Source organism: Hylobates moloch, unplaced genomic scaffold (assembly GCF_009828535.3).
Source record: "Hylobates moloch isolate HMO894 unplaced genomic scaffold, HMol_V3 SCAFFOLD_6, whole genome shotgun sequence".
Classification (NCBI taxonomy): domain Eukaryota; kingdom Metazoa; phylum Chordata; class Mammalia; order Primates; family Hylobatidae; genus Hylobates; species Hylobates moloch.
This window is the reverse complement of record NW_026652281.1, coordinates 80,265,205-80,288,436: the sequence shown is the minus strand read 5'-3', so window position 1 is coordinate 80,288,436 and position 23,232 is coordinate 80,265,205. Positions and strand designations below refer to the sequence as shown.

Below are 23,232 nucleotides of genomic sequence, written 5' to 3'. Positions count from 1 at the left end.
TTCCCTCCCAGTCTTCTTTGCAGTCTTTATTTTTTTATTTTGTTTTTAAAAGATGGGGGTCTTGCTATGCTGCCCAGGCTGGTCTCGAACTCCTGGTTTCAAGTGATCCTCCCACCTTGGCCTCCCAAAGCTCTGGGGTGACAGGTGTGAGGCCCTGTGCCCAGCCTCCTTGCAGTCCAGACAGCTGACTCAGGCTGGGGAGGAACCAGGGCAGGCACCCTGAGAGGTGGTCTCAGTGGGGTAGGTGGTCCACCAGCCTGTGTTGGAGAATCAGACTCCTTAAGTTCCAGGTCTTCCCAGACGTCTGGTGTTGCCTGCTCCATGAATGATATATCAAGACGCTGAGGCCCAGAGGGTGGAGAGGATGTGTCCACGGTGGCAGACGGAGCAGGGCTCAGCGGCGTTGGAGCAAGCCTTCTGGCCCCCACTCAGGGCCTGGCTCCCAGAGCACCGGGTCTCAGTCACTGGGGCTTAGGCCGGCTCAGACGGGCTTGCAGCTCCTGCATCATGCCAGGGTGCGTGAGGCCAAACCTGGAGGCGGAAGTCAGGCCCGTGAGAACGGGTTCCCAGGTGCCCGCGGTCTCTTCCCCACCCCAGCCGAGTTGCCCTGTGCCTACCCGTGTCCCAGGGGCCTTCTCCTGGCTGGCACCGGGGTCCCATCATGCCTCAGGGGGCTTGGCTCCAGGCGTTCCTCCAGCTGGAGGGGTCTCTGCTCAGGAGCCGACAGCTCCTCCTCAGGAGGATTGGGGGCTGGGGGCTCCTTCTGCTGCTCCCAGGCCGGAGTCCGACGAAAAGAGGGCCGGGAGCGACGCTGTGAGGAGCTTCTCAAGAGGTGCACGCGACTCCTTGGGACAGAGACATCTAGGAGGGACCCGGGGAGCGGGGCCTGCAGGAAAGGGGGCACAGAGGACCATGGAGCTGGCTTTGGGATTCCACTCGTTCCCCCCAAGACCCCACCAAGAGCCCTCACCTCACTCCAGCTGTTGGCAACAACTCCTCTGGCACTGCCCATGGCCTCAGCCATCTCGGCTTCCCCGACTGACTCCGGCGCAGCTTCCGCAGGGGCCTGGTATGTTGGCCGCTCCTCCTGGCCCCTGACATCTTCCAGGCTTTCTGGCTCAGTCTCCTTGGCCTCTGCCCTCCAGTCCCCGGTCACCATGAGACCCTCTGCATCAAGGAGCCTTGGTGCCTCTCCCTCGGGGTGGTGGTCCCCACACCGCCCCTCACTGTCTTCCCTCTGTTCTCTCTCCTGCCGTCCAACAGCCTCTTCTTCCAACAGCGTCCACTCTTCTAGAAGCCCCCCAGCCTTCACCATGGCTCCCATCCCCTCTGCCCTCACTGTCTGGGAGCCCGCGCGATCCAGCCCACAGCTGTCCTCTGCGCCTGCAGATTCCTCGGCCTCTACCCGCCCTCCCCCAGGTCCTCCCTCCCTGGACTCAAAAGCCTCTACTTGGCCACCTCTGCCAGCCACCTTTTCCTCTGCTGAGCCCTCCAGGCCAAATTCTTGCCCACCTGCGTGCTCTCCTGCTGCTGCCTCTTCCTTTTCTTTCGAGTCCCAGCCTTGCCCAGGCGCCCCTTCCATAGCTTCACTAGCACCAGCAGCGCTGACATCTAGGACCACCTCACCCCCCATAATCCCAGCAGCCACAGAGCCAATCTGTGCATCCTCACGGTCCTGGAGGCCCACAGCCACTGCTTGCAGCCTCCAGCCTCTCCTGGATGTTTTGTCAGCCTCCGCCTCCCCATCCTCAGTTTCTCTGGCATAGGCCTCTCCCAGTGACAGGCAAGGCCCTGCGTCTGCCCCTGTGCTTCCGTCCAGCTTCTGGTTCTCTGAGACAGACACCTCTCCCTCCTCAATTCCACATCCCGCGTCCTGGGTTGTCGGCCCCTCCCCGCCTGCCTCTGGGACTTCTGATAGTTCAGACTCTCGGTCTCCTTCGGCCTCAGCCGCCGGGGTCTGGCCTCCCGCAGCCTCCTCCTCCCGCTGCTCGCCATCGGCCGCATCCTCCTGGGTATTTCTTCTCTCCATGTCCCTTCTCGTGCGGTTTTCCCAGGCTCCTGGGAAGGCCTCGGAGCCCTCAGGCTTTACAGACCCCGTGGGCCTGGGACCTGCCTCCAGGCTCCTCTCCTGCTCCTCTTTGCTCAGGGCCAGAACTCCCATGAGCTCCACCTCCCCTGCCTCCCTTTCCTCGGGTTGCTTAGTTGGGGTCTGGGTGCCCCCCATCAGCTCAGGTCCCTGGCCTTTGGTGATCCTGTGTGTGAGGCCACCCCATTCCACCCCCAGTGGGCCACAGCTAGTCTGGGCCACCTCACTCTCCTCCCCTGTGAGCTCCTCCTCAGGCCTGGCCTCTGGAGTTGCCTCCAAGTCGACAGCGCCTTCAGCCTCTCCATCTGAGGGCAGCTCAGCCGCTGGATCCCTGCTGCTCCTTCTCTCCTCCTGGGCCTCCTCTGCCTGTATCAGCTCCTCCAGCCTGGCCTGGTCGGCCCTGATCTCCAAGTCCCACCTCATCTCAGCCTCCTTACCACACAGGTCTGCCTGGCCCTCAAAGCTCTCCCCTGCTTCCTGGCCTCCCACAGCCTCCCTCCCTGCTGTCTGGCTCTCAGCAGCCTCTTCTGTTCTCTCAGTGCTCAGGACCTGGGCCTGTTCAGGGAAAGGGCTCACCTCAGCCTCTCTCCCCTCATCCCCCTCCTCCTCTAGGACCCAGACTTTTCCAGTAGCCTCCAGGAGCCTTTCTCCTGGGACTGCTCCATATTCTGTCTGTCTGACTCCCGGGAGGTCAGCCTCCTCTTTGCCTGAGGTTGTCCAGGCCTCGTCCCCTCCTGAGGCTGTCCCGGCCTCCTCGTCTCCTGAGGCTGTCCCAGCCTCCCCGCTTGAGGCTGTCCTGGCCTCCTCCCCTCCCGAGGCTGTCCCGGCCTCCCTGCCTGAGGTTGTCCAGGCCTCGTCCCCTCCTGAAGCTGTCCCAGCCTCCTCCCCTCCTGAGGCTGTCCCAGCCTCTCCGCCTGAGGCTGTCCCCGCCTCCTCCCCTCCCGAGGCTGTCCCCGCCTCCTCCCCTCCCGAGGCTGTCCCAGCCTCCTCCCTGCCTGAGGCTGTCTCAGCCTCCTCCTCACCTGAGATTGTCCTGGCTTCCTCCCCATCTAAAATTGTCCTGGCCTCTTCCCTACCTGGGGTTGTCCCGGCCTCCTCTCTACCTAAGATTCCCCAGTCCTCAGGCTCTGCCCCTGGGCCCCACGTCCCCCATGCCCTAGTGCTTTCACAGGCCTTCTCCACCACCACCACCTCTTCTCCTTTCCCAGCGCCTTCAGCCCCGGCCTCCTCAGTTTCCCCTGCATCTGCCTCCCTGACCCCCTGCTCCGTCTTCCGGTTGTCCCCCGCCGCCTTTGGCCCTGCAGCACCAGCCTTCCCCTCCCACTCCCCATGCCAGGTCCACTCTGACTCCGCCCCTCTGGCCATCCCTGGCTCTCTTGCCCTGACCTCTTCCTCCTTCTCCTCCTCCTCCTTTCCCCAGCTTCTCAGCCTCTCCTCTCTGTTCACTTCCTGCTCATCGGGCTCCTGCCTCTCCTGGGCTTGGCCGCTGCTGTCTTGGCAAGCCCCAGACCATGCCTTGGATTTCTTTCTGGCCTCCAAGGGGGCGCTTGGCTCCTGGCACCTGGCAGCCTTGGCTGTCTCCCCAGCCCCACTGTCCTGCCTCTCTGCTTGGGACCCATGGGAGCTGCCATCTCCCCAGTCCCAGGTCTGTTCTACAGCTGAGCTCCCCGCTTCACGTCTTCTGTCATCTCCAGGCCCTCTCAGCCCTCCAGCCCCCTGGCTTTGGCTGCCTCTAAGGCCCTCCAGGGCCTCCTGGGCTTCCTCCTCTACAATCTTCCCTGTCCTTCCCACCGCCACCGCCCTCAGTTCCTCAGCTGCCTGCGCCTCCCACTCTACAGTGGGGACTGCATCTCCCAGGAGGTAGGAGACAAAGGTGCCGAGGGAATCCTAGGAAAAAAGAGGGAGGGGAGAGGCACTGAGGGGAGTCCCAGCCCGTTCCCTGGTGGCCCTGGCTGGAGGAGCCCAGGTTAAGGAAGAGGGTACTGGGATCTGAGAGAAGAGGATTTGCAGAAGGAGCCAGAAAGGGCATCGATTAGGGGTACGAGGACGCATGGTTGGAGGTGGGGACTGAAATTCAGAAAATATTAGGCCAGGAGTCTGCCTGAACCTGAGAAAGCAATCTCCAGTCTGAGGAGATGAGGAGGAGAGGAAAGGTGAGGCCCCAGGGGAGGTGCCTAGAGGTGAGGCCTCAGGGAATGGGGTGCAAGTCTCTGGCACCTGTCTACCCTTCTCACCAGTGCCCCCCTCAAGGCCTGGTGCAGCCCAGGGAGGTGTAGCCGGAGGAAGTCCATCCCGTCTGTCTCTGTGTGTCCAGAAAGCTGATAATGACCGTCCCCACCCACCAAGACAAGCCAATCTTCCCCAGGACCAAAGGCACTTCCTCTTCCCCTGTGTCTCCCTGATGCGTCCCCGCCCCAGGCCCTGCCCACGGCCCCTGATGCCCACAGCAGCCCCCACTGCAGCCCAGGAAATGGGTGTACATCACACAGGGGACTCAGGTGCACATTTGGAAATAAAGGGCAAGCAAGAGGCCAGAAAGGACAAAGTGGGAGCAGGAGACCTTAGAACTGGGGAGGGGGAGAAGGAGGGGACTTGTGGCAACAGCAGCTCAAGTGACTCAGGTCTTGTATCCGCACCTCAGCCATTTCCGCCTCCCCTACAAGCCACAGCCACTCTGTGAGAGGAAGCTGGGGTTTGTGGTTCCTGTTTTGCCTGGGAAGAAAGAGTAGCAGTGAAGAGGGAGCTGGTGGGAGCTCTGACACATTTCAGCATCATTAATGCTTCCCCCAGGGGTGGAAGGGGCCGAATTGGTGGCTCTGGGGTGCATCCCCTTATCTATGATTAGACTTGCAAAAGAAAACTTGGCTAAACTTTATATTGTGGCTATCTGTGTCTTCCTCCCACCTTCCTGTGACTTCCTTGATGGCAGATGCCATGTATGAAACGCTGCTGAATTTCTAGAGCCCTGCATGTCAGTAGGATTCCATTTTCCATCAGCTGAGTGACCTGGGAGGCACACTAGAGAAGGCACATTTCTTTTCTTTTTTTTTTTTTTTTTTTGAGACAGTCTCACTCTGTCACCCAGGCTGGAGTGTAGTGGCGCAATCTCGGCTTACTGCAACCTCTGCCTCCCGGGTTCAAGTGATTCTCCTGCATCAGCCTCCCAAGTAGCTGGGATTACAGGTGCGCACCACCACGCCTGGCTAATTTTTGTATCTTTAGTAGAGACAGGGTTTCACCATGTTAGCCAGGCTGGTTTCGAACTCCTGACCTCAGGTGATCTGCCCACCTCGGCCTCCCAAAGTGCTGGGATGACAGGTATGAGCCACCACGCCCAGACAAGAGGGCACATTTCAAACCGCATTCTGAAGGCCTGGTGGTGAGAAAGAGCATATAGAGGTGGCACAGCCCATCGCAGAGATGAGGCCAAGGACAAGAAGAGAATGCAGGATGCCGCTTTCCACCTAGAAGAAGGTAAGGGTATGATTCCTTATTTGGAACTACATAAAGTGACCTTGCTCTACTTCTCTTCCATACCCTCCTTCTCCCCTCCCCAGCCCCACTTTCCTATTCCAATTGGGGCAATTCGATGAAATCACAGCATCAGAATCTTAGGCCTTAAAATCATTTAGTCTGGCCAGGTGCAGTGGCTCACACCTGTAGTCCTAGCACTTTGGGAAGCCAAGGTGTGTGGATTGCTTGAGCTCAGGAGTTTTTCCAAGGTACCTGTGACTACAGGCATGCGCTACCATGCCCAGCTAATTTTTGTTTTATATGTATGTATATATACATATATATATATATTTGTACCTTGGTTTGTATATATACATATATATATATATATATATTTGTACCTTGGTTTTCTCATCTGTAACACCAGGGGTTGAAGTGCTGTGATATTTTTTAGTTCTAGGATAATTTGGAAGTAGGGATCTCTTTTTTTTTTTTTTTTTTTGAGACAGAGTCTCGCTGTCGCCCAGGCTGGAGTGCAGTGGCACGATCTCGGCTCACTGCAGGCTCCGCCCCCCGGGGTTCACACCATTCTCCTGCCTCAGCCTCCCGAGTAGCTGGGACTACAGGCGCCCGCCACCTCACGTGGCTAATTTTTTGTATTTTTTAGTGGAGACGGGGTTTCACCGTGTTAGCTAGGGTGGTCTCGATCTCCTGACCTCGTGATCCGCCTGCCTCGGCCTCCCAAAGTGCTGGGATTACAAGCGTGAGCCACCGCGCCCGGCCAGAAGTAGGGATCTCTTAACATCTTGGATACTGCCAATAGATCATCCACAAAATCCCCTTAGATGAGTGTTATGTTTATTTAGGTCTCTAAAACAATTTGTAAGGTCAACAGATGGGGATAAGAATGACCTGAAGCTGGTCGTCTTTGTTCGCAACCAGAAACAGTCCTGCCTCAAAAAAAAAAAAAAAAAAAAAAAAAAAAAGGAGGAGTAGTCAGGTGGCCATATTTGTTTCTGGCAAGTGAGTGCTGAAGGAAAGGAGCTGAAGCTTCCCACAGCCATAACTGGTGCTGGCAGGATACCGTCTCGGTCTTGGGCTCCACGGATCTAAGGTCACGGCTCTGCTTGCTGCTCCCACCCACTCCAGTTTAAAACCTGCGGTTCCGGCCGGGCGCGGTGGCTCACGCCTGTAATCCCAGCACTTTGGGAGGCCGAGGCGGGCGGATCACATTAGGTCAGGAGATCGAGACCATCTTGGCTAACACGGTGACCCCCGTCTCTACTAAAAATACAAAAAATTAGCCGGGCGCGGTGGTGGGCGCCTGTAATCCCAGCTACTCAGGAGGCTGAGGCAGGAGAATGGCGTGAACCCGGGAGGCGGAGCTTGCAGTGAGCCGAGGTAGCGCCACTGCACTCCGGCCTGGGCGGAAGAGAGACTCCTTTTCAAAAAATAAAAATAAATAAATAAATCAATAAAAAATAAAACCTGCGGTTCCAGGGTTCTCCAGCCCCTCCCTTTCTCACGCTCCGAAGCCGAGAAGGCCCAAAGCGAAGACAGAGAGGACCCGGAAGTAGGGAAACCTCTGAGCACGTGATGCGGGAACACGCGGGTGCTGTCACGTGATCCGACAACCTGCCTCTGCTTAGTGCAGAACATTCTGCTGCTCTTAAAGGTACAGGCCTCAGGGTCCCTGCTGTAGACGGGGCGGGGGCAGAGTACGATAGGTGGGGCGTGGTGGGTCGTAGGGCGCTCGAGATGGAGCCCCCAGCTTCCTTGATGGATCGCGGGGCGCGAGTGCCCTAGACAAGCCGGAGCTGAAACCGGCAATCGGGCGTTGATCCTTGTCACCTGTCGCAGACCCTCATCCCTCCCTTTGGACACTCTATGACCCTGGACCCTCGGGGGACCTGAACTTGATGCGATGGGAGGCTGTGCGGGCTCGCGGCGGCGCTTTTCGGATTCCGAGGGTGAGTATGCCCGCCCACCCTCATGGAGCGACCACCTCTGGCTCGCAGCCCACCTGAGGGAAGTGAGAGCTGACTCGGCCCCGGGAGGACACGCATGGAGCCGTCGTGCACCTGAGAGTGGGTGGGGGTCATGCCCTCTTCTCGCTCTCCCAGGGGAGGAGACCGTCCCGGAGCCACGGCTCCCTCTGTTGGACCATCAGGGCGCGCATTGGAAGAACGCGGTGGGCTTCTGGTGAGTGGCCTGAGAGTTAAGCAAGTGACAATGGCATGAGAAGAGGGAAGTGACAGGAGGAGAGGGGGAAGAGTTAAGCTGCGCAAAGGAGCTGAACCCACAAATATTTACTGAATCTACTGGTTTGCCCCAGGGGAAGCATGTAAAATTTCCAAACTTCACTCCTTATCACCTTCCGGATTTAGCAAGATCCTCATACCACCTGTAGGATTATTTACTTTTTTCCTCCAGTCAATTCAGCCTTGAACGTTTTTTAACGCACATATTTTTAAAAAGAAAACTTTAAATCACGACTCCACATGGAAAACCAGCGTTTTCCTAATGAACGTTTAAATAAATGCATCACTACTAAAACTTTTTATTTTTTTAATTTTTTTTATCTTTTTTTTTTTCTTTTTGAGACAGGGTCTTGCTCTGTTGCCCAGGTTGGAATGTAGTGGTGCAATCACAGCTCCCTGCAGCCTGGAACTCCTGGGCTCAAGTGATTCTCCCACCTCAGCCTCCAAGTAGCTGTGACTACAGGCGTGCACCACCGCATCTGGCTAATTTTTAAATTTTTTTATAGAGATGGAGTCTCACTATGGGACCTGGGCTGGTCTCAAACTCGTGGCCTCAAGTGATCCACCTACCTCAACCTTCCAAAGTGCTGAGATGAGCCACCATGCCGGGCCTGAACCTTTTTTTTTTTTGAGATGGAGTCTCTCTGTCGCCCAGGCTGGAGTGCAGTGGCGCAATCTTGGCTCACTGCAAACTCCACCTCCCAGGTTCACACCATTCTCCTGCCTCAGCCTCCCGAGTAGCTGGGACTACAGGCACCTGCCACCACACCCGGCTATTTTTTTGTATTTTTAGTAGAGATGGGGTTTCACCGCATTATCCAGGATGATCTTGATCTCCTGACCTCGTGATCTGCCCGCCTCGGCCTCCCAAAGTGCTGGGATTACAGGTGTGAGCCACCGCGCCCGGCTTTTTTTTCTTTTTTTTTTTAATTTTATTTTATTTTTGAGACAGAGTCTCACTCTGTCACCCAGGCTGGAGAGCAGTGGCACGATCTCGGCTCACCGAAACCTCCGCCTCCCGGGTTCAAGCGATTCTCCTGTCTCAGCCCCCCCGAGTAGCTGGGATTACAGGCGCGCGCCACCAGACACAGCTAATTTTTTGTATTTTTAGTAGAGACAGGATTTTACCATGTTGGTCAGGCTGGTCTGGAACTCCTGACCTTAGGTGATCCGCTTGCCTCCACCTCCCAAAGTGCTGGGATTACAGGCGTGAGCCACCTTGCCCCGCCCTGAAACTTTTTAAAAGGTCATCCACATACCTTCTAAAATCATTCAAATACCAAGCCTCGGGAAATACTTCTGCATTAACCTAAACATTGAGGACTTGGATCCTCAACCCACTTCCAGATTGGGTTGAAAATGGCTTCGCTTGTACTATTTGGAAGAGTCACTTAACCTCTCTGACCCTGGTTCCTCTACAGTCAAATGGGAAGAGTAGTATTGTAGTTCTACTTGAAAGGCTTGTGAAAAGGCCCCTGATGAAATCTCTGGCACCCGACCCAGATTCCCTCCCATCACTGAGTGCAGCTCTGGGAGATGAGAGTAAACAAATGGAACTCTTCCTGTATCCTAAAGGCCTTTGGTCTTATCTTGTTTTGATCTGTACAGCATTCTGTTGGGGGGATAGTCGGGAGAGAAATTTGTATGCCCATTTTACACGTGAGTAGACTGAGACTACTAAACAGCAGACTTGGGGCTTGAACACAGTCCTTTTGGTTTCGAGCCCCAGGATTTTTTTCTTTTCTTTTTTTTTTCTTTTTTTGAGACAGAGTTTCAAAAAAGTGTGATCTTGGCTTACTGCAACCTCCGCCTCCCAATTCAGGCAATTCTTGTGCCTCGCCCTCCAAAGTAGCTGGGATTACAGGCGGGAGCCACCACGCCCAACTGATTTTTGTATTTTTAGTAGAGACGGGGTTTTGTCATGTTGGCCAGGATGGTCTCGAACTCCTGCCCTCATGATCCACCCGCCTCAGCCTCCCAAAGTGCTGGGATTACAGGTGTGAGCCACTGCGCCCGGCTGCCCCAGGATTTTTTTTTTTTTTTTTTAACTGTACCGCAGTGCATCAGAGGATGAGAAATGCCCCAGGAACTGAGTCACAATGGGAGCTCAGAGGAGAGAGTGGTCACAGGGAGTTTCTGGGAGAGGCCTTGGAGGCTGGAAGTGAATCCAAGTCTGTGATCCCAAAGCCCCTATTTCTTTTTTTTTTTTTTTTTGAGATAGAGTCTCGCTCTTGTAGCCCAGGCTGGAGTGCAATGGCGCAATCTCGGCTTACCACAACCTCCGTCTTTTGAGTTCAAGTGGTTCTCCTGCCTCAGCCTCCTGAGTAGCTAGGATTACAGGCATGTGCAACTTCGCCCGGCTAATTTTGTATTTTTTAGTAGAGATGGGGTTTCTCCATATTGGTCAGGCTGGTCTCGCACTCCCGACCTCAGGTGATCCACCCGCCTCAGCCCCTCAAAGTGCTGGAATTACAGGTGTGAGCCACTGCACCCGGCCTCTTCCTTTTTATTTTTTATTTTTGTGACAGGGTCTTGCTCTGTCACCCAGGCTGGAGTGCAGTGGCATGATTACAGTTCACTGCAGCCTCTGACTCCTGGACTCAAGCAATCTCCCACCTCAGCCTCCCAAGTAGCTGGGACTACAGTGTGAGGCACCACACCTGGCTAATTTTTAAATTTTTTGTAGAGATGGGGGTCTCACTATCTTGCCCAAGCACCAAAGCCTGTATTTTTGACCCCAGCATTGAATGAAGGTGGGATCTGGTGATAGAGGAAAAAAAAAAAGAGGGAGCTGATTGAAGGGCACAGGTAAGGGGAGGTTTGGCACAAAGGCTACAGATGGCTGCAGGATGAGGAGGGAGTTGAGACCTGTCCTGCTCCTTCCAGGCTGCTGGGCCTTTGCAACAACTTCTCTTATGTGGTGATGCTGAGTGCCGCCCATGACATCCTTAGCCACGAGAGGACATCAGGAAACCAGAGCCACGTAAGTGACTCTCTACCACCACCACCATGGTTAGTCCCTGTGGGAAGATGAGGGGGTGGGACAAGGGGGAGTAAAGTTGCCAGTCTCTGGCTGGGTGCAGTGGCTCACACCTGTAATCCCAGCAGTTTGGGAGGCTGAGGCGGGCGGATCACTTGAAGTCAGGAGTTTGAGACCAGCCTGGCCAACATGGTGAAACTCTGACTCTACTAAAAATACAAAAACTAGCTGGGTGTGGTGGCACACACCTGTAGTCTGAGCTACTCAGGAGGCTGAGGCAGGAGAATTGCTTGAAGCCAGGAGGCGGAAGTTGCAATGAGCCAAGATCACACCACTGCACTCTAGCTTGGGCAACAGAGTGAGACTCCATCTCAAAAAAAAAGAAAACTCTTGAATGTTATCTAAACAAAGTCCATTTACAGGGCCACCTGTGGCCTGTGGTCTAGTAGGGTGAGACTCTTATGGAAACCCCCTCTTCATTGTGCATGCAGAGACGCTGAGGTCCTGAGAAGCCAGTCACTGCTGACCCAAAGCCATCCTTCAAGTGAAGGCAGAGCTGGGACGGGAGCTAGGCTCTGTGTGTCTATCCCTCTGCCTCCAGGGTGAAAGACATGCTTTTCTCCCATTAGGTGGACCCAGGCCCAACGCCGATCCCCCACAACAGCTCATCACGATTTGACTGCAACTCTGTCTCTACGGCTGTGCGTACTCATCTCACCTGGTCCTTGCCTGACCCAGGGCCCCTGGGTCTACAGACCCCTCTCCCAGCCCTTCACTACCCAGCTGGGCCTGTCATGATTAAAACAGTTGAGACCTGGGCTGGGCGCATTGGCTCACACCTGTAATCCCAGCACTTTGGGAGACCAAGGTGGGAGGATCACTTGAGCCTAGGAGTTTGAGACCAGCCTGGGCAGTATAGTGAGACCCTACCTTAAGGAAAAAAATTAAAATATATATATATGTAATAATTGAGACCTTAATATAATTTCTGAAGCTGAGGCGGAGGGATCACTTGAGGCCAGAAGTTCGAGACCAGCCTGGCCAACATGGTGAAACCCCATCTGTACTAAAAATACAAAAATTAGCCAGGCGTGGTGGTGCATGCCTGTAATCCCAGCTACTCGAGAGGCTGAGGCAGGAGAATCACTTGAACCTGGGAGGTGGAGGTCGTAGTGAGCCGAGATCGAGCCACTACACTCCAGCCTGGGTGGCAGAATGAGACTCAGTCTCAAAATGTATATATAAAGTTTCTGAGTCCTTTCTGTCTATACCATATATTAGCTCATTTAATCCACACAGCAGTCCTGTGAGCTAGGCACTATGATATTCCCATTTTCCAGATGAGGAAACTGAAGCTCAGAGAATATAAACTCTTGACACACAGCTAAGGAGTGGCAGAGCTGAGACTTGAACCCAGGTGTGCCTGACTCCAGAGCCTGTGTTTGTAGCAGGCCTCTGACCAGCTCCTGCCTCTCCTTGGCCACTTGGTTGGGAGGGTTGTCCCCTGGAAGCTCTGGGGTCTCACTCTATTCTCCTGTCCCAGGCCGTGCTCCTGGCGGACATCCTCCCCACACTCGTCATCAAATTGTTGGCTCCTCTTGGCCTTCACCTGCTGCCCTACAGGTCTGGGTGGGGGTAGCGGGAGGCAGGGTGGGCAGGAGCTGAGAAAGGGGAGGCCAGGAGGGCTGAGATGCTGAGAGTAGAGACTGACCTTCCCCCTCCCTTCCCTTCTCACCCCCTCAGCCCCCGGGTTCTCGTCAGTGGGATTTGTGCTGCTGGAAGCTTCATCCTGGTTGCCTTTTCTCATTCCGTGGGGACCAGCCTGTGTGGTGAGTGTGTGGTTCTGTGTCAGGTGGGGGGCCCCGAGGAACCGCATCAAAGCATTTGTGGGAAGAGTCTCCCCAGCCTCCCAGAGGAAAGGGATTCATTCTGTTACCTTTAGAAGCCTGCTAGGGCTATCAGCAGTAGATGGGAGACTGGGACAATTTGGAGGGGTAGGCAGTGGAGGAGATGGGAGAAAATGGATGAATTAGACAGAGATTGAGGTGAACAAAGTCAAGACTCTGTGATGGGCCGGGCACAGTGACTCATGCCTGTAATCCCAGCACTTTGGAAAGCCAAGGCGGGCGCATCACCTGAGGTCAGGAGTTCGAAACCAGCCTGGCCAACATGGAGAAACCCCGTCTCTACCAAAAATACAAAAATTAGCTGGGTGTGGTGGCACGAGCCTGTAATCCCAGCTACTCGGGAGGCTGAGGCAGGAGAATAATCTCTTGAACCTGGGAGGCAGAGGTTGCAGTGAGCCAAGATCACGCCACTATACTCCAGCCTGGGTGACAGGGCGAGACTCCATCTCCAAAAAGAAAAGAAAAGAAAAAGACGGATGAAGGGGCAGAGACATCAAGGGTGCATGTCTGCCCCTGGTCTGATAACTGGGTGGATGGAGGTACCATTCTCCATGAAGGGACACGCAGGGGAGTAGGCCTTGCTTCAGACCTGGAACCTGGCCTATGCATGGGATCTGTTGGAGCCTCTATGAGCTGATACTGAGGAGGCCATGGCCAGACACATTAGGGGCCTGGGCAATGTGGCAAGGCAAGGTGTGACCATCCCAGTGCTTGTCCTCCCCCTCAGGTGTGGTCTTCGCTAGCATCTCATCAGGCCTCGGGGAGGTCACCTTCCTCTCCCTCACTGCCTTCTACCCCAGGTAAGCAGGTGGAGCAGGGAGTGTGGGGAGAGGCTGTCCCATGGTCAGCCTTGGTCCTCCTGAATGTTCCTGTGTTCTCCTTCCCAGGGCCGTGATCTCCTGGTGGTCCTCAGGGACTGGGGGAGCTGGGCTGCTGGGGGCCCTGTCCTACCTGGGGCTCACCCAGGCTGGCCTCTCCCCGCAGCAGACCCTGCTGTCCATGCTGGGTATCCCTGCCCTGCTGCTGGCCAGGTGAGCTGCCCTGAGCCGGGAGGGAGAGGGGTCCAGGTAGAGAAAACTTGGCCATGGCCGGGCGTGGTGGCTTATGCCTGTAATCCCAGCACTTTGGGAGGGCAAGGAGGGCAGATCGCCTAAGGTCAGGAAACCAGCCTGGCCAACATGGTGAAACCCCATCTCTACTAAAAATACAAAAATTAGCCAGGTGTGGTGGCAGGTGCCTGTAGTCCCAACTACTCAGGAGGCTGAGGCAGGAGAATCGCTTGAACCCTGGAGGCAGTGGTGGCAGTGAGCCGAGATCACACCATTGCACTCCAGCCCGGGTGACAGAGTGAGACTCTGTCTAAGGGAAAAAAAAAAAAGAAAAGAAAACTTGATTGTGATTTCCATCTTCAAGTCCCTACCTTGCTCTGAAGGGAGGTGGAATCTGGACTCTGATAGCCCTGGGTGTGAGTCCTGGAGCTGCCACTTTTTAGCTTTGTAGCATTGAACAAGTTACTCCACCTCTCTGAACCCTCAGTTTCCCTATATCTCAAATGGCAGTCATTCTTGTTTTCCTTGGAGGTGATGAGGGTAATGCATTCAACACAATGTGGTTCCCAAGGTGATTAGAAGTAGGATGAGGATGGACTTTATTTTATTAGTTCCTTTTTTTTTTTTTTTTTAATCAGTGTTGACGAGGTTGGCCTTGAATGTGTAGCCTCACCTCCCCGAGTGCCAGGGCAACCAGCCTGGCAGCTCCCTTTTCTTTTTTTTTTTTTTTTTGAGACAGAGTCTCGTTATGTCACTCAGGCTGGAGTGCAGTGGCTAGTGTGATCTCAGCTCACTGCAGCCTTGGCCTCCCAGGCTCCAGTGATTCTCCTGCCTCAGCCTCCCGAGTAGCTGGGACTACAGGCCCATGCCACCATGCCTGGCTAATTTTTTATATTTTTAGTAGAGACGGAGTTTCACTGTGTTGGCCAGGCTGGTGTCAAACTCCTGACCTCAAGTGATCCGCCTACCTTGGCCTCCCATAATGCTGGGAACACAGGCGTGAGCCACCGCGCCCGGCCTGATTAGTTCTGTGTATTTTCATGCATATTAGAAAACACTTTGGCCGGGCATGGTGGTTCACGCCTGTAATCCCAGCACTTTGGGACACTGAGGCAGGTGGATCACGAGGTCAGGAGTTTGAGACCAGCCTGGCCAATATGTTGAAACCGTGTCTCTACTAAAAATACAAAAATTAGCCAGGCTTGGTGGCACTTGCCTGTAGTCCCAGCTACTCAGGAGGCTGAGGAGAAGAATCGCTTGAACCCAGGAGGCAGAGGTTGCAGTGAGCTGCGATCATGCCACTGCACTCCAGGCTGGGCAACAGAGCAAGGCTCCGTCTAAAAAAAAAAAAAAACACACACTTTGAACTAGCCAGTCACACCTGGCCCTTCACCAGATTAGTGCTTAGGACAAGTCTAGGTAGAAAAACTGAGTCCATTTAAAGAAAAAATATTAAGTAAAAATAGATATATACAGGAGGAATATGGATATGGCAAATAACATGAAGCCAGAACCCGAGTGACTAAAATCGAGGAAGTTCTGGCCTAGCACAGAGTGAACGTATAATTAATGGGAGCTAGAGCAACCATTAGAATAATAATGGCCAGAAAACAGAACTGACTCGCTAGGTATGAGCCAGCAGTCCAAACGAGGGCCTGCTGAGCACAGTGGCTCACAGCTGTATTCCCAGTGCTTTAGGAGGCTGAGGCTGGAGGACCACTAGAAGCGAGAAATTTGAGACCAGCCTGGGCAACATAGCGAGACTCCATTTAAACAAAAAATGGAAAATATGAGGCGGGCTTGGTGGCACATGCCTGTAGTCCCAGCTACTTTGGAGGCTGAGGCGGGAGGATTGCTTGAGCCTGTGAGGTCACGGCTGCAGTGAGTTATGATTGCACCACTGCATTCCAGCCTGGGTGATGGAGAAAGACCCTGTCTCTGAAAAAAATCAAAACAAAGGCCCATGAATAGGAACAACAAGGAGATAAATTCAGCTCCAAAGAAGGAAGCCTTTGTCCACAATTGGAGCTCTCCGGCACAGCGTAGGCGCCTTAGAGGCAGTGAGCTACCCATCTTTGGAAGTGTTCAAAGGTAGAGGTGTTCCCTGGGAAAAGTGGCCTAGACGGTTCCTGGGGACCTTCTCAGCCAGTAGGGTTTTCTGACCCTGCCTTCATCCTACTCCTAGCTATTTCTTGTTGCTCACATCTCCTGAGGCCCAGGACCCTGGAGGGGACAAAGAGGCAGAGAGCGCAGCCCGGCAGCCCCTCATAGGAACCGAGGCCCCGGAGTCAAAGCCAGGTAGGAGACACAGACCCTCAGAGAGGTCACTTTCTTTCTCTCTGGGTTTGGCCTTTTCCTCTCTGCAACAGGCAAAGTTAAGAGGGGAAAGAGAGTGAGTGTACTGGTTATGGGAAAAGCCTTTGTCTATTTGAGAAATACTTGTTGAGGCCGAGCACAGTGGCGCATGCCTGTAATATCCCAGCACTTTGGGAGGCTGAGGCAGGAGGACCGCTTGAGCTCAGGAGTTTGATTCCAGCCTGGGCAACAGAGCAAGACCTTGTCGCAAAAAAAAAAAAAAAAAAGAAAGAAAGAAAAGAAAGGAAGGAAGGGAGGGAGAGAAGGAGGGGTATTAATTGAGTACTTACCATGTGCCAGGCATTCCAATCACAAGTGCTGAGGCCCTGCGGTGGGGATAAGCTGGGATGTTCTAGAACCAGAGAATGGCCAGTGAGACTGGGCAGGGTGGGCCAATGGCCAGCTGTGGAGCTGTACAAGAGACATTGGCCGGGGGTGGTGGCTCACACCTGTAATCCCAGCACTTTGGGAGACCGAGGCAGATGGATCATCTGAGATCAAGAGTTTGACACCAGTCTGGCCAACATGGTGAAACCCCATCTCTACTAAAAATACAAAAATTAGCCAGGCATGGTGATGCATGCCTGTAGTCCCAGCTACTTGGGAAGCTGAAGCCCGAGAATCACTTGAACCCGGGAGGCGGAGGCTGCAGTGAGCCGAGATTGCACCACTGCACTGCAGCCTGGGCAACTGAGTGAGACTCTGTCTCAAAAAATAAAAAAAATTTAAAAAGAGACGTGAAGAGGTCTCACCTGGTTAGCTTTTTTTTCATCATGGTAAAGTATGTATATTACTCGAAGTTTACCATTTTATTATTTTTTTATCTTATTTTATTTTTTTGAGACGGAGTTTCACTCTTGTTTCCCAGGCTGGAGTGCAATGGCGCAATCTCAGCTCACTACAACCTCTGCCTCCCGGGTTCAAGTGATTCTCCTGCCTCAGCCACCCGAGTAGCTGGGATTACAGGCACCTGCCACCACACATGGCTAATTTTTGTATTTTTAGCAGAGATGGGGTTTCTCCATGTTGGCCAGGGTGGTCCTGAACTCCTGACCTCAGGTGATCCGCCCGCCTCAGTCTCCCAGGGTGCTGGGATTACAAGCATGAGCCACTGCGCCCAGCCATTTTAACCATTTTTAAGTGTCCAATCCAGTGGCATGTAAGTGAGTTCCCACTGTCACGTGGTCTAGTTAATTCTGTCACATCGGTGCCTCTTTGCCGAGTCTTCAGTGTGAAAACTTTATCTGTGCTTCTCTCTCTGTTCCCCTGCAGGCTCCAGCTCCAGCCTCTCCCTTCGGGAAAGGTGGACAGTGTTCAAGGTTCGGATGATGGCTGGGGTGTGTCCCTGTGGGGGTTGCTCACCTCTGGGCCCCCCGCTTATATCTTCCGTCTTTTCCAGGGTCTGCTGTGGTACATTGTCCCCTTGGTCGTGGTTTACTTCGCCGAGTATTTCATCAACCAGGGACTCGTGAGTGAGGGGTGCTGGGAGGGGTGTGGAGGTGGCGATTGGGGCTGGGGCCCACACAGCCCCATCCATCTCCCCTGTCTGGTGTTTGCTGCAGTTTGAACTCCTCTTTTTCCGGAACACTTCCCTGAGTCACCCTCAGCAATACCGCTGGTAAGAGGAGCGAGGGCAGTGGGCTGGGAGGGCGCCGTGGTGATGTGGCTGCCCTGCCCAGTAGGCACCCGGGGGAGCGGGATGTTCCCTGGAGGAGCCTCCTCTCCTACCCCCTACCCTAACCTCAGGTACCAGATGCTGTACCAGGCTGGCGTCTTTGCCTCCCGCTCTTCTCTCCGCTGCTGTCGCATCCGTTTCACCTGGGCCCTGGCCCTGATGCAGGTACCAAACCCCTGCCCCTCACTCCACTCCTACCTTGGCTCCCAGCTTCCCCAAACCCCTCTGCTTCCCACTATCAGTGAGAAGTGTAATTTTTTTTTTTTTTTTTTTTTTTTTTTTGAGACAGAATCTTGCTCTGTCGTCCAGGCTGGAGTGCAGTGGCACAATCTTGGCTCACTGAAACCTCTGCCTCCCGGGTTCAAGTGATTCTCCTGCCTCAGTCTCCCAAGTAGCTGGGATTACAAGCGCCCGCCACCATACCTGGCTAATTTTTGTATTTTTAGTAGAGATGGGGTTTTGCCATATTGGCTGGTCCTGACCTCAGGTGATCTGCCGGCCTCAGCCTCCCAAAATGCTGGGATTACAGGGAAGTGTAAATTGTACACTATCATTTCTTAGTACAGGGAACCAAAGTCCAGCAGGGCTCCATGTAAAATGTATAGCCTCAGGAGCCAAGCAAAACCGAGCTTCAGTACTCAGCCACTGTGTGACTAAGGGCAGGTCTCAGAACCTCTCTGAGCCTCAATTTCCTCATGTATAAGTTGAGTGTGGCCAATACCTATTTTTCAGGGTAGTTGTAAGAAATAGAGATGAGAGAAAGAATCGAAGAACAAGGTTTTGTACTGTGTGTGTGTGTGTGTGTGTGTGTGTTTTAAGCATTGGGATTGGGCCAGGCCACGTGGCTCATGCCTGTAACCCCAGCACTTTGGGAGGCTGAGGCAGGTGGATCATTTGAGCCTGGTAGTTCAAGTCCAGCCTGGGCAACATGGCAAAATCACATCTCTACAAAAATTAGCCAGGTGTAGTGGCGCACACCTGTAGTCTTACGTAGTCTTAGCTACTGGGAAGCTGAGGTGGGAGGATCACTTGAGCCCATGAGGTCAAGGCTGCAGTGAACCAAGGTCATGCCACTGCACTCCAGCCTAGGCAACAGAGCGAGACCCTGTCTCCCAGAAAAAGTAAAAAGAAAGAAAAAGTCAGGACCTTCCTCTGTCGCCCAGGCTGGAGTACAGTGGCATGATCATAGGTCACTTAACTCATGCAAAGAGGCAGGCTTTCAAATAATGTTTCTAACTATAAGAAAATGTACAGTTCCTTTATTCTAGATAGTTAATTATAATAGAATCGGTGACTTTGTAGTCAATGGGTTATTTATCTTAAGAGTGGTGAGCAAATTCAACTGCCCTTGGCAAACAGTAGTTTACAGCTTTAAGGGCACAAACACCCTTCCTTCCAACAGTCTAATAAAAGGAGTTTCATATAACCAGCATTCATTGTTTCAAGGCTAGAAATCCACAGCCCCTGCAGGTAACTGTTACAATAAACTGTCAACTGTGACAGGAAAGTCCTCTGCCCTTGAAATTTAGGAACTTGGCCAGTCCTGGTGGCTCACACCTGTAATCCCAGCACTTTGGGAGGCCAAGGCAGGTGAATCACCTGAGGTCAGGATCAGGAGTTCGAGACCAGTCTGGCCAACACAGTGAAACCCCATCTCTACTAAAAATACAAAAATTAGTCAGGCGTGCTGGCACCTGCCTGTCATCCCAGCTACTCGCTAGGCTGAGGCAGGAGAATTGCTTGAACCCGGGAGATGGAGGTTGCAGTGAGCTGAGATCGCAGTACTGTACTCCAGCCTGGGCCACAGAGCGAGACTCTATCTCCAAAAAAAAAAAAAAAGACTTAGGAACTCAATTCTGTGATAGCAAAATACAGAAATAGAGATTATACTTTAGGCCAGGTATTGTGGCTCACAACTGTAATCCCAATGCTTTTGGAGGCTAGGGTGGGAGGATCACTTGAAGCCAGGAGCTTGAGACCAGACTGGGCAACATAGTGAGACCCCACCTCTACAAAAAAATTAAAAAAAAAAATAAGCCAGGTGGGAGAATTGCTTGAGCCCAGGAGTTTGAGAGAGCAGCCTGGGTAACATCACGAGACTTCATCTCTACAAAAAACAACAACAGGGTGTGGTGACATTCACCTGTAATCCCAGCTACTCGGGAGGCTGAGGCAGGAGGATCGCTTTAGCCCAGGAGTTCCAGGCTGCAGTGAGCCATACTCATGCCACTGTACCCCAGCCTGGGTGAGACCCTATCTCAAAAAAAAAAAAAGATTGCACTTTAATATTATGGCAAAAGCATGTAAATATCCTCCAGCCTCCTTCCTTATTTATCTGAGCTGCAAGCCCAGGGTTTGTACCCACAAAACCACAAATTTATAACTCAGGGTGCTTCTAGATACCACTGAAACATGTAGCTTATGGTTTTAAGCTACATGTTTTTAGCTATAATGTTTTTTGTTTTGTTTTGTTTTGTTTTGTTTTTTGAGATGAAGTCTCGCTCTGTTGCCCAGGCTGGAATGTAGCGGTGCAATCTTGGGTCACTGCAACCTCTGCCTCCCAGATTCAAGCGATTCTCAAGCCTCAGCCTTTCGAGTAGCTGGGATTACAGGTGCGTGCCACCACGCCCAGCAAATTTTTTGTTTTGTTTTGTTTTGTTTTTTAGAGACAGAGTTTCACTCTTGTAGCTCAGGCTGGAGTATAATGGTGTGATCTTAGCTCACTGCAGCCTCCGCCTCCCGGGTTCAAGCGATTCTTCTGCCTCAGCCTTCTGAGTAGCTGGGATTACAGGCGCGTGCCACTACACCTGGCTAATTTTTGTATTTTTTAGTAGAGATGGGGTTTTGCCATGTTGGCCAGGCTGGTCTTGAACTCCTGACCTCAGGTGATCCACCCGCGTTGGCCTTCCAAAGTGCTGGGATTACAGGCATGAGCCACCACACCTGGCTAGAGGTGTGTCCTTTTTAATGCTCATCTTTAAGTCCACCTCAGATTTAATGAATTAGGACCTCTAGGGTAAGCCCCGCTTGGGGCATTTGTACCTAGATCCCCAGGCGATTCTTACATATACGGAAAGTATGAACCGCCAGGAGGAGGCCTACACACTGCACAAGAGGCAATGTGGCGTGGTCAGGGCTGGGAGAATGGCACCTCCCTGAGAGACTGGGGCACAGAGGCGGGACCTACACCCTGGAGTGGGGATCAAGGAGGCTTCCTGGCCAGGTGCGGTGGCTCCTGCCTATAATCCCAGCACTTTGGGAGGCTGAGGCAGGGGGGCAGTGACTGCTTGAGGCCAGGAGTTCGAGCCCAGCTGAATAGGATGCCCGGCTACTCCCACCTTGTTTTACCATAGTGAACCAGCGGTTTTTCAAACGGGGGCAATTTTGCTGCCCCGGGGATGTTTGGCAACGTCTGCAGGCATTCTTTGGTTGTCACAACTGAGGGATGCTATGGGCATCTAGCGGGCAGAGGCCAGGGATGCTGCTAAATGTGCTGCTATACACAGGACAGCCCTCACCATGCACAACAACCAGCACCAAATGCCAAGAGTGCTGCAATTGAGAAATCCTGGTTTTGATGGTCCCACTTCCTTTAAGAAGCCTCCTTTTTTTTTTTTTGAGACAGGATCTTGCTCTGTCACCCAGGCTGGAGTGCAGTGGCACAATCTCGGCTCACTGCAAGCTCCACCTCCCGGGTTCACGCCATTCTCCTGCCTCAGCCTCTCCGAGTAGCTGGGACTACAGGCGCCCGCCACCATGCCCAGCTAATTTTTTGTATTTTTAGTAGAGACGGGGTTTCACCGTGGTCTCAATCTCCTGACCTCGTGATCCGCCCGCCTCGGCCTCCCAAAGTGCTGGGATTACAAGCGTGAGCCACCGCGCCCGGCCTTCAACTAATTTTTAAATTTTTTGTAGAGACGGAGTTTTGTTATGTTGCCCAGGCTGGTCTCGAACTCCTGGCCTCAGGTGATCATCCCACCTTGGTCTCCCAATGTGCTGGTATTACATGCATAAGCCACCGCACCAGGCTGAGGTTAAGAATTTTTTTTTTGGGGGGGCGGGATGGAGTCTTTCTCTGTTGCCCAGGCTGGAGTGCAGTGCTGCAATCTTGGCTCACTGCAGCCTCTGCCTCCCAGGTTCAAGCAATTCTCCTGCCTCAGCCTCCCAAGTAGCTGGGACTACAGGACCACTACACTCAGCTAATTTTTGTATTTTTAGTTGAGATGGGGTTTTACCATGTTTAGTAGAGACCAAGCCAGGCTGGTCTCGAAATCCTGACCTCAGGTGATCTGCCCACCTCAGCCTCCCAAAGTGCTGGGATTATAGATGTGAGCCACCGCACTGGGCTGGTGTTGAGATTTTATCTAGACCTGCCAGCCCTCTCCTTCACCAGTATCTCCTAGAACCAGGGGCCCCTGGAGGGGAGGCTCCCTCTCCCTCCCTGCCCTGCCCTGGTCCCAGGCTCAGCCTCTCCCTCTGCTCACAGTGCCTCAACCTGGCATTCCTGCTGGCGGACGTGTGGTTCGGCTTTCTGCCAAGCATCTACCTCGTCTTCCTGATCATTCTATATGAGGGGCTCCTGGGAGGTGCAGCCTACGTGAACACCTTCCACAACATCGCCCTGGAGGTCAGCACCGGCCGGGCAAGGGCTGTGGGTGGCCTGTCCAGGGACACCCAGGGCAGGGATGTCTGGAACTGAAGCCTCGCCCCTGCTCTCTGCCCTCCCAGACCATTGATGAGCACCGGGAGTTTGCAATGGCGGCCACCTGCATCTCTGACACGCTGGGGATCTCCCTGTCGGGGCTCCTGGCTTTGCCTCTGCACGACTTCCTCTGCCAGCTCTCCTGATACTCGGGATCCTCGGGACGCAGATCACATTCACCTGTGGGCAGAGGGACAGGTCATATACCCAGGCCCACCACAGAGACCCTCCACGAACTGTGCTCCCGGTCTTCCCAGCAGGGCTGGGAGTAGGGAAAGGCTGAGGCCTTGTTCCCCTTGCAGGGGGGCCAGCCATTGTCTCCCACTCGGGGAGTTTCTTCCTGGCATCATGCCCTCTGAATAAATGCCGATTTTATCCGTGGACTTCTTGTGCCATTTTTGTCTCTAAAAAGAAAGTTTTATTATGAAAGTAATACATGCCCACTTTCCTGTATATAGACAGCATAGAGAAGGTATGTCAGCAGCTTTCTCCCTTTTTTTTGTTTTTTTTTGTTGTTGTTTGTTTGTTTGTTTTGACAGAGTCTCGCTCTGTCACCCAGGCTGGAGTGCAATGGCATGATCTTGGCTCACTGCAACCTCCACTTCCCGGTTCAAGCAATTCTGCCTCAGCCTCCCGAGTAGCTGGGATTACAGGTGGGCACCACCATGTCCGGCTAATTTTTATATTTTTAGTACAGATGGCATTTTGCCAGGTTGGCCAAGCTGGTCTCAAACTCATGACCTCAGGTGATCCACCCACCTTGG

At 53.4% G+C, this 23,232-nt stretch overlaps 2 protein-coding genes across 13 annotated transcripts; one reads left to right on the top strand and one right to left on the bottom strand.

Moving 5' to 3' along the window:
* APOBR (apolipoprotein B receptor) lies at positions 1 to 7,046 on the bottom strand. Of its 2 annotated transcripts, none has more exons than XM_058440878.1 (4): positions 7,028 to 7,046; positions 971 to 3,973; positions 618 to 886; positions 1 to 531 (listed from the first exon to the last, which is right to left on the bottom strand). In XM_058440878.1, the coding sequence occupies exons 2-4, from the start codon at positions 3,449 to 3,451 to the stop codon at positions 462 to 464; spliced, it is 2,820 nt and encodes a 939-aa protein (XP_058296861.1). In that variant the 5' UTR covers positions 3,452 to 3,973; positions 7,028 to 7,046; the 3' UTR covers positions 1 to 461. The 2 variants fall into 2 exon arrangements, with proteins under 2 accessions (XP_058296861.1, XP_032011575.1); XM_032155684.2 differs by lacking the exon at positions 7,028 to 7,046 and adding an exon at positions 4,321 to 4,831 and having other exon boundaries at positions 159 to 531.
* CLN3 (CLN3 lysosomal/endosomal transmembrane protein, battenin) lies at positions 3,895 to 22,851 on the top strand. Of its 11 annotated transcripts, XM_032155755.2 has the most exons (17): positions 5,126 to 5,560; positions 7,040 to 7,214; positions 7,400 to 7,509; positions 7,663 to 7,741; positions 10,687 to 10,783; positions 11,410 to 11,481; positions 12,324 to 12,403; positions 12,524 to 12,609; positions 13,415 to 13,487; positions 13,575 to 13,718; positions 15,922 to 16,034; positions 17,364 to 17,410; positions 17,491 to 17,559; positions 17,654 to 17,709; positions 17,838 to 17,931; positions 22,253 to 22,393; positions 22,495 to 22,851. In XM_032155755.2, the coding sequence occupies exons 3-17, from the start codon at positions 7,464 to 7,466 to the stop codon at positions 22,612 to 22,614; spliced, it is 1,317 nt and encodes a 438-aa protein (XP_032011646.1). In that variant the 5' UTR covers positions 5,126 to 5,560; positions 7,040 to 7,214; positions 7,400 to 7,463; the 3' UTR covers positions 22,615 to 22,851. The 11 variants fall into 11 exon arrangements, 10 of the variants coding, with proteins under 10 accessions (XP_032011644.1, XP_032011645.1, XP_058296863.1 ...); XM_032155753.2 differs by lacking the exon at positions 5,126 to 5,560 and adding an exon at positions 3,895 to 3,946 and having other exon boundaries at positions 7,400 to 7,741; positions 22,495 to 22,845; XR_009214172.1 differs by lacking the exon at positions 22,495 to 22,851 and adding an exon at positions 20,281 to 20,378 and having other exon boundaries at positions 4,886 to 5,560; positions 7,400 to 7,741; positions 22,253 to 22,331.
* Positions 22,852 to 23,232: the final 381 nt, after the last annotated feature.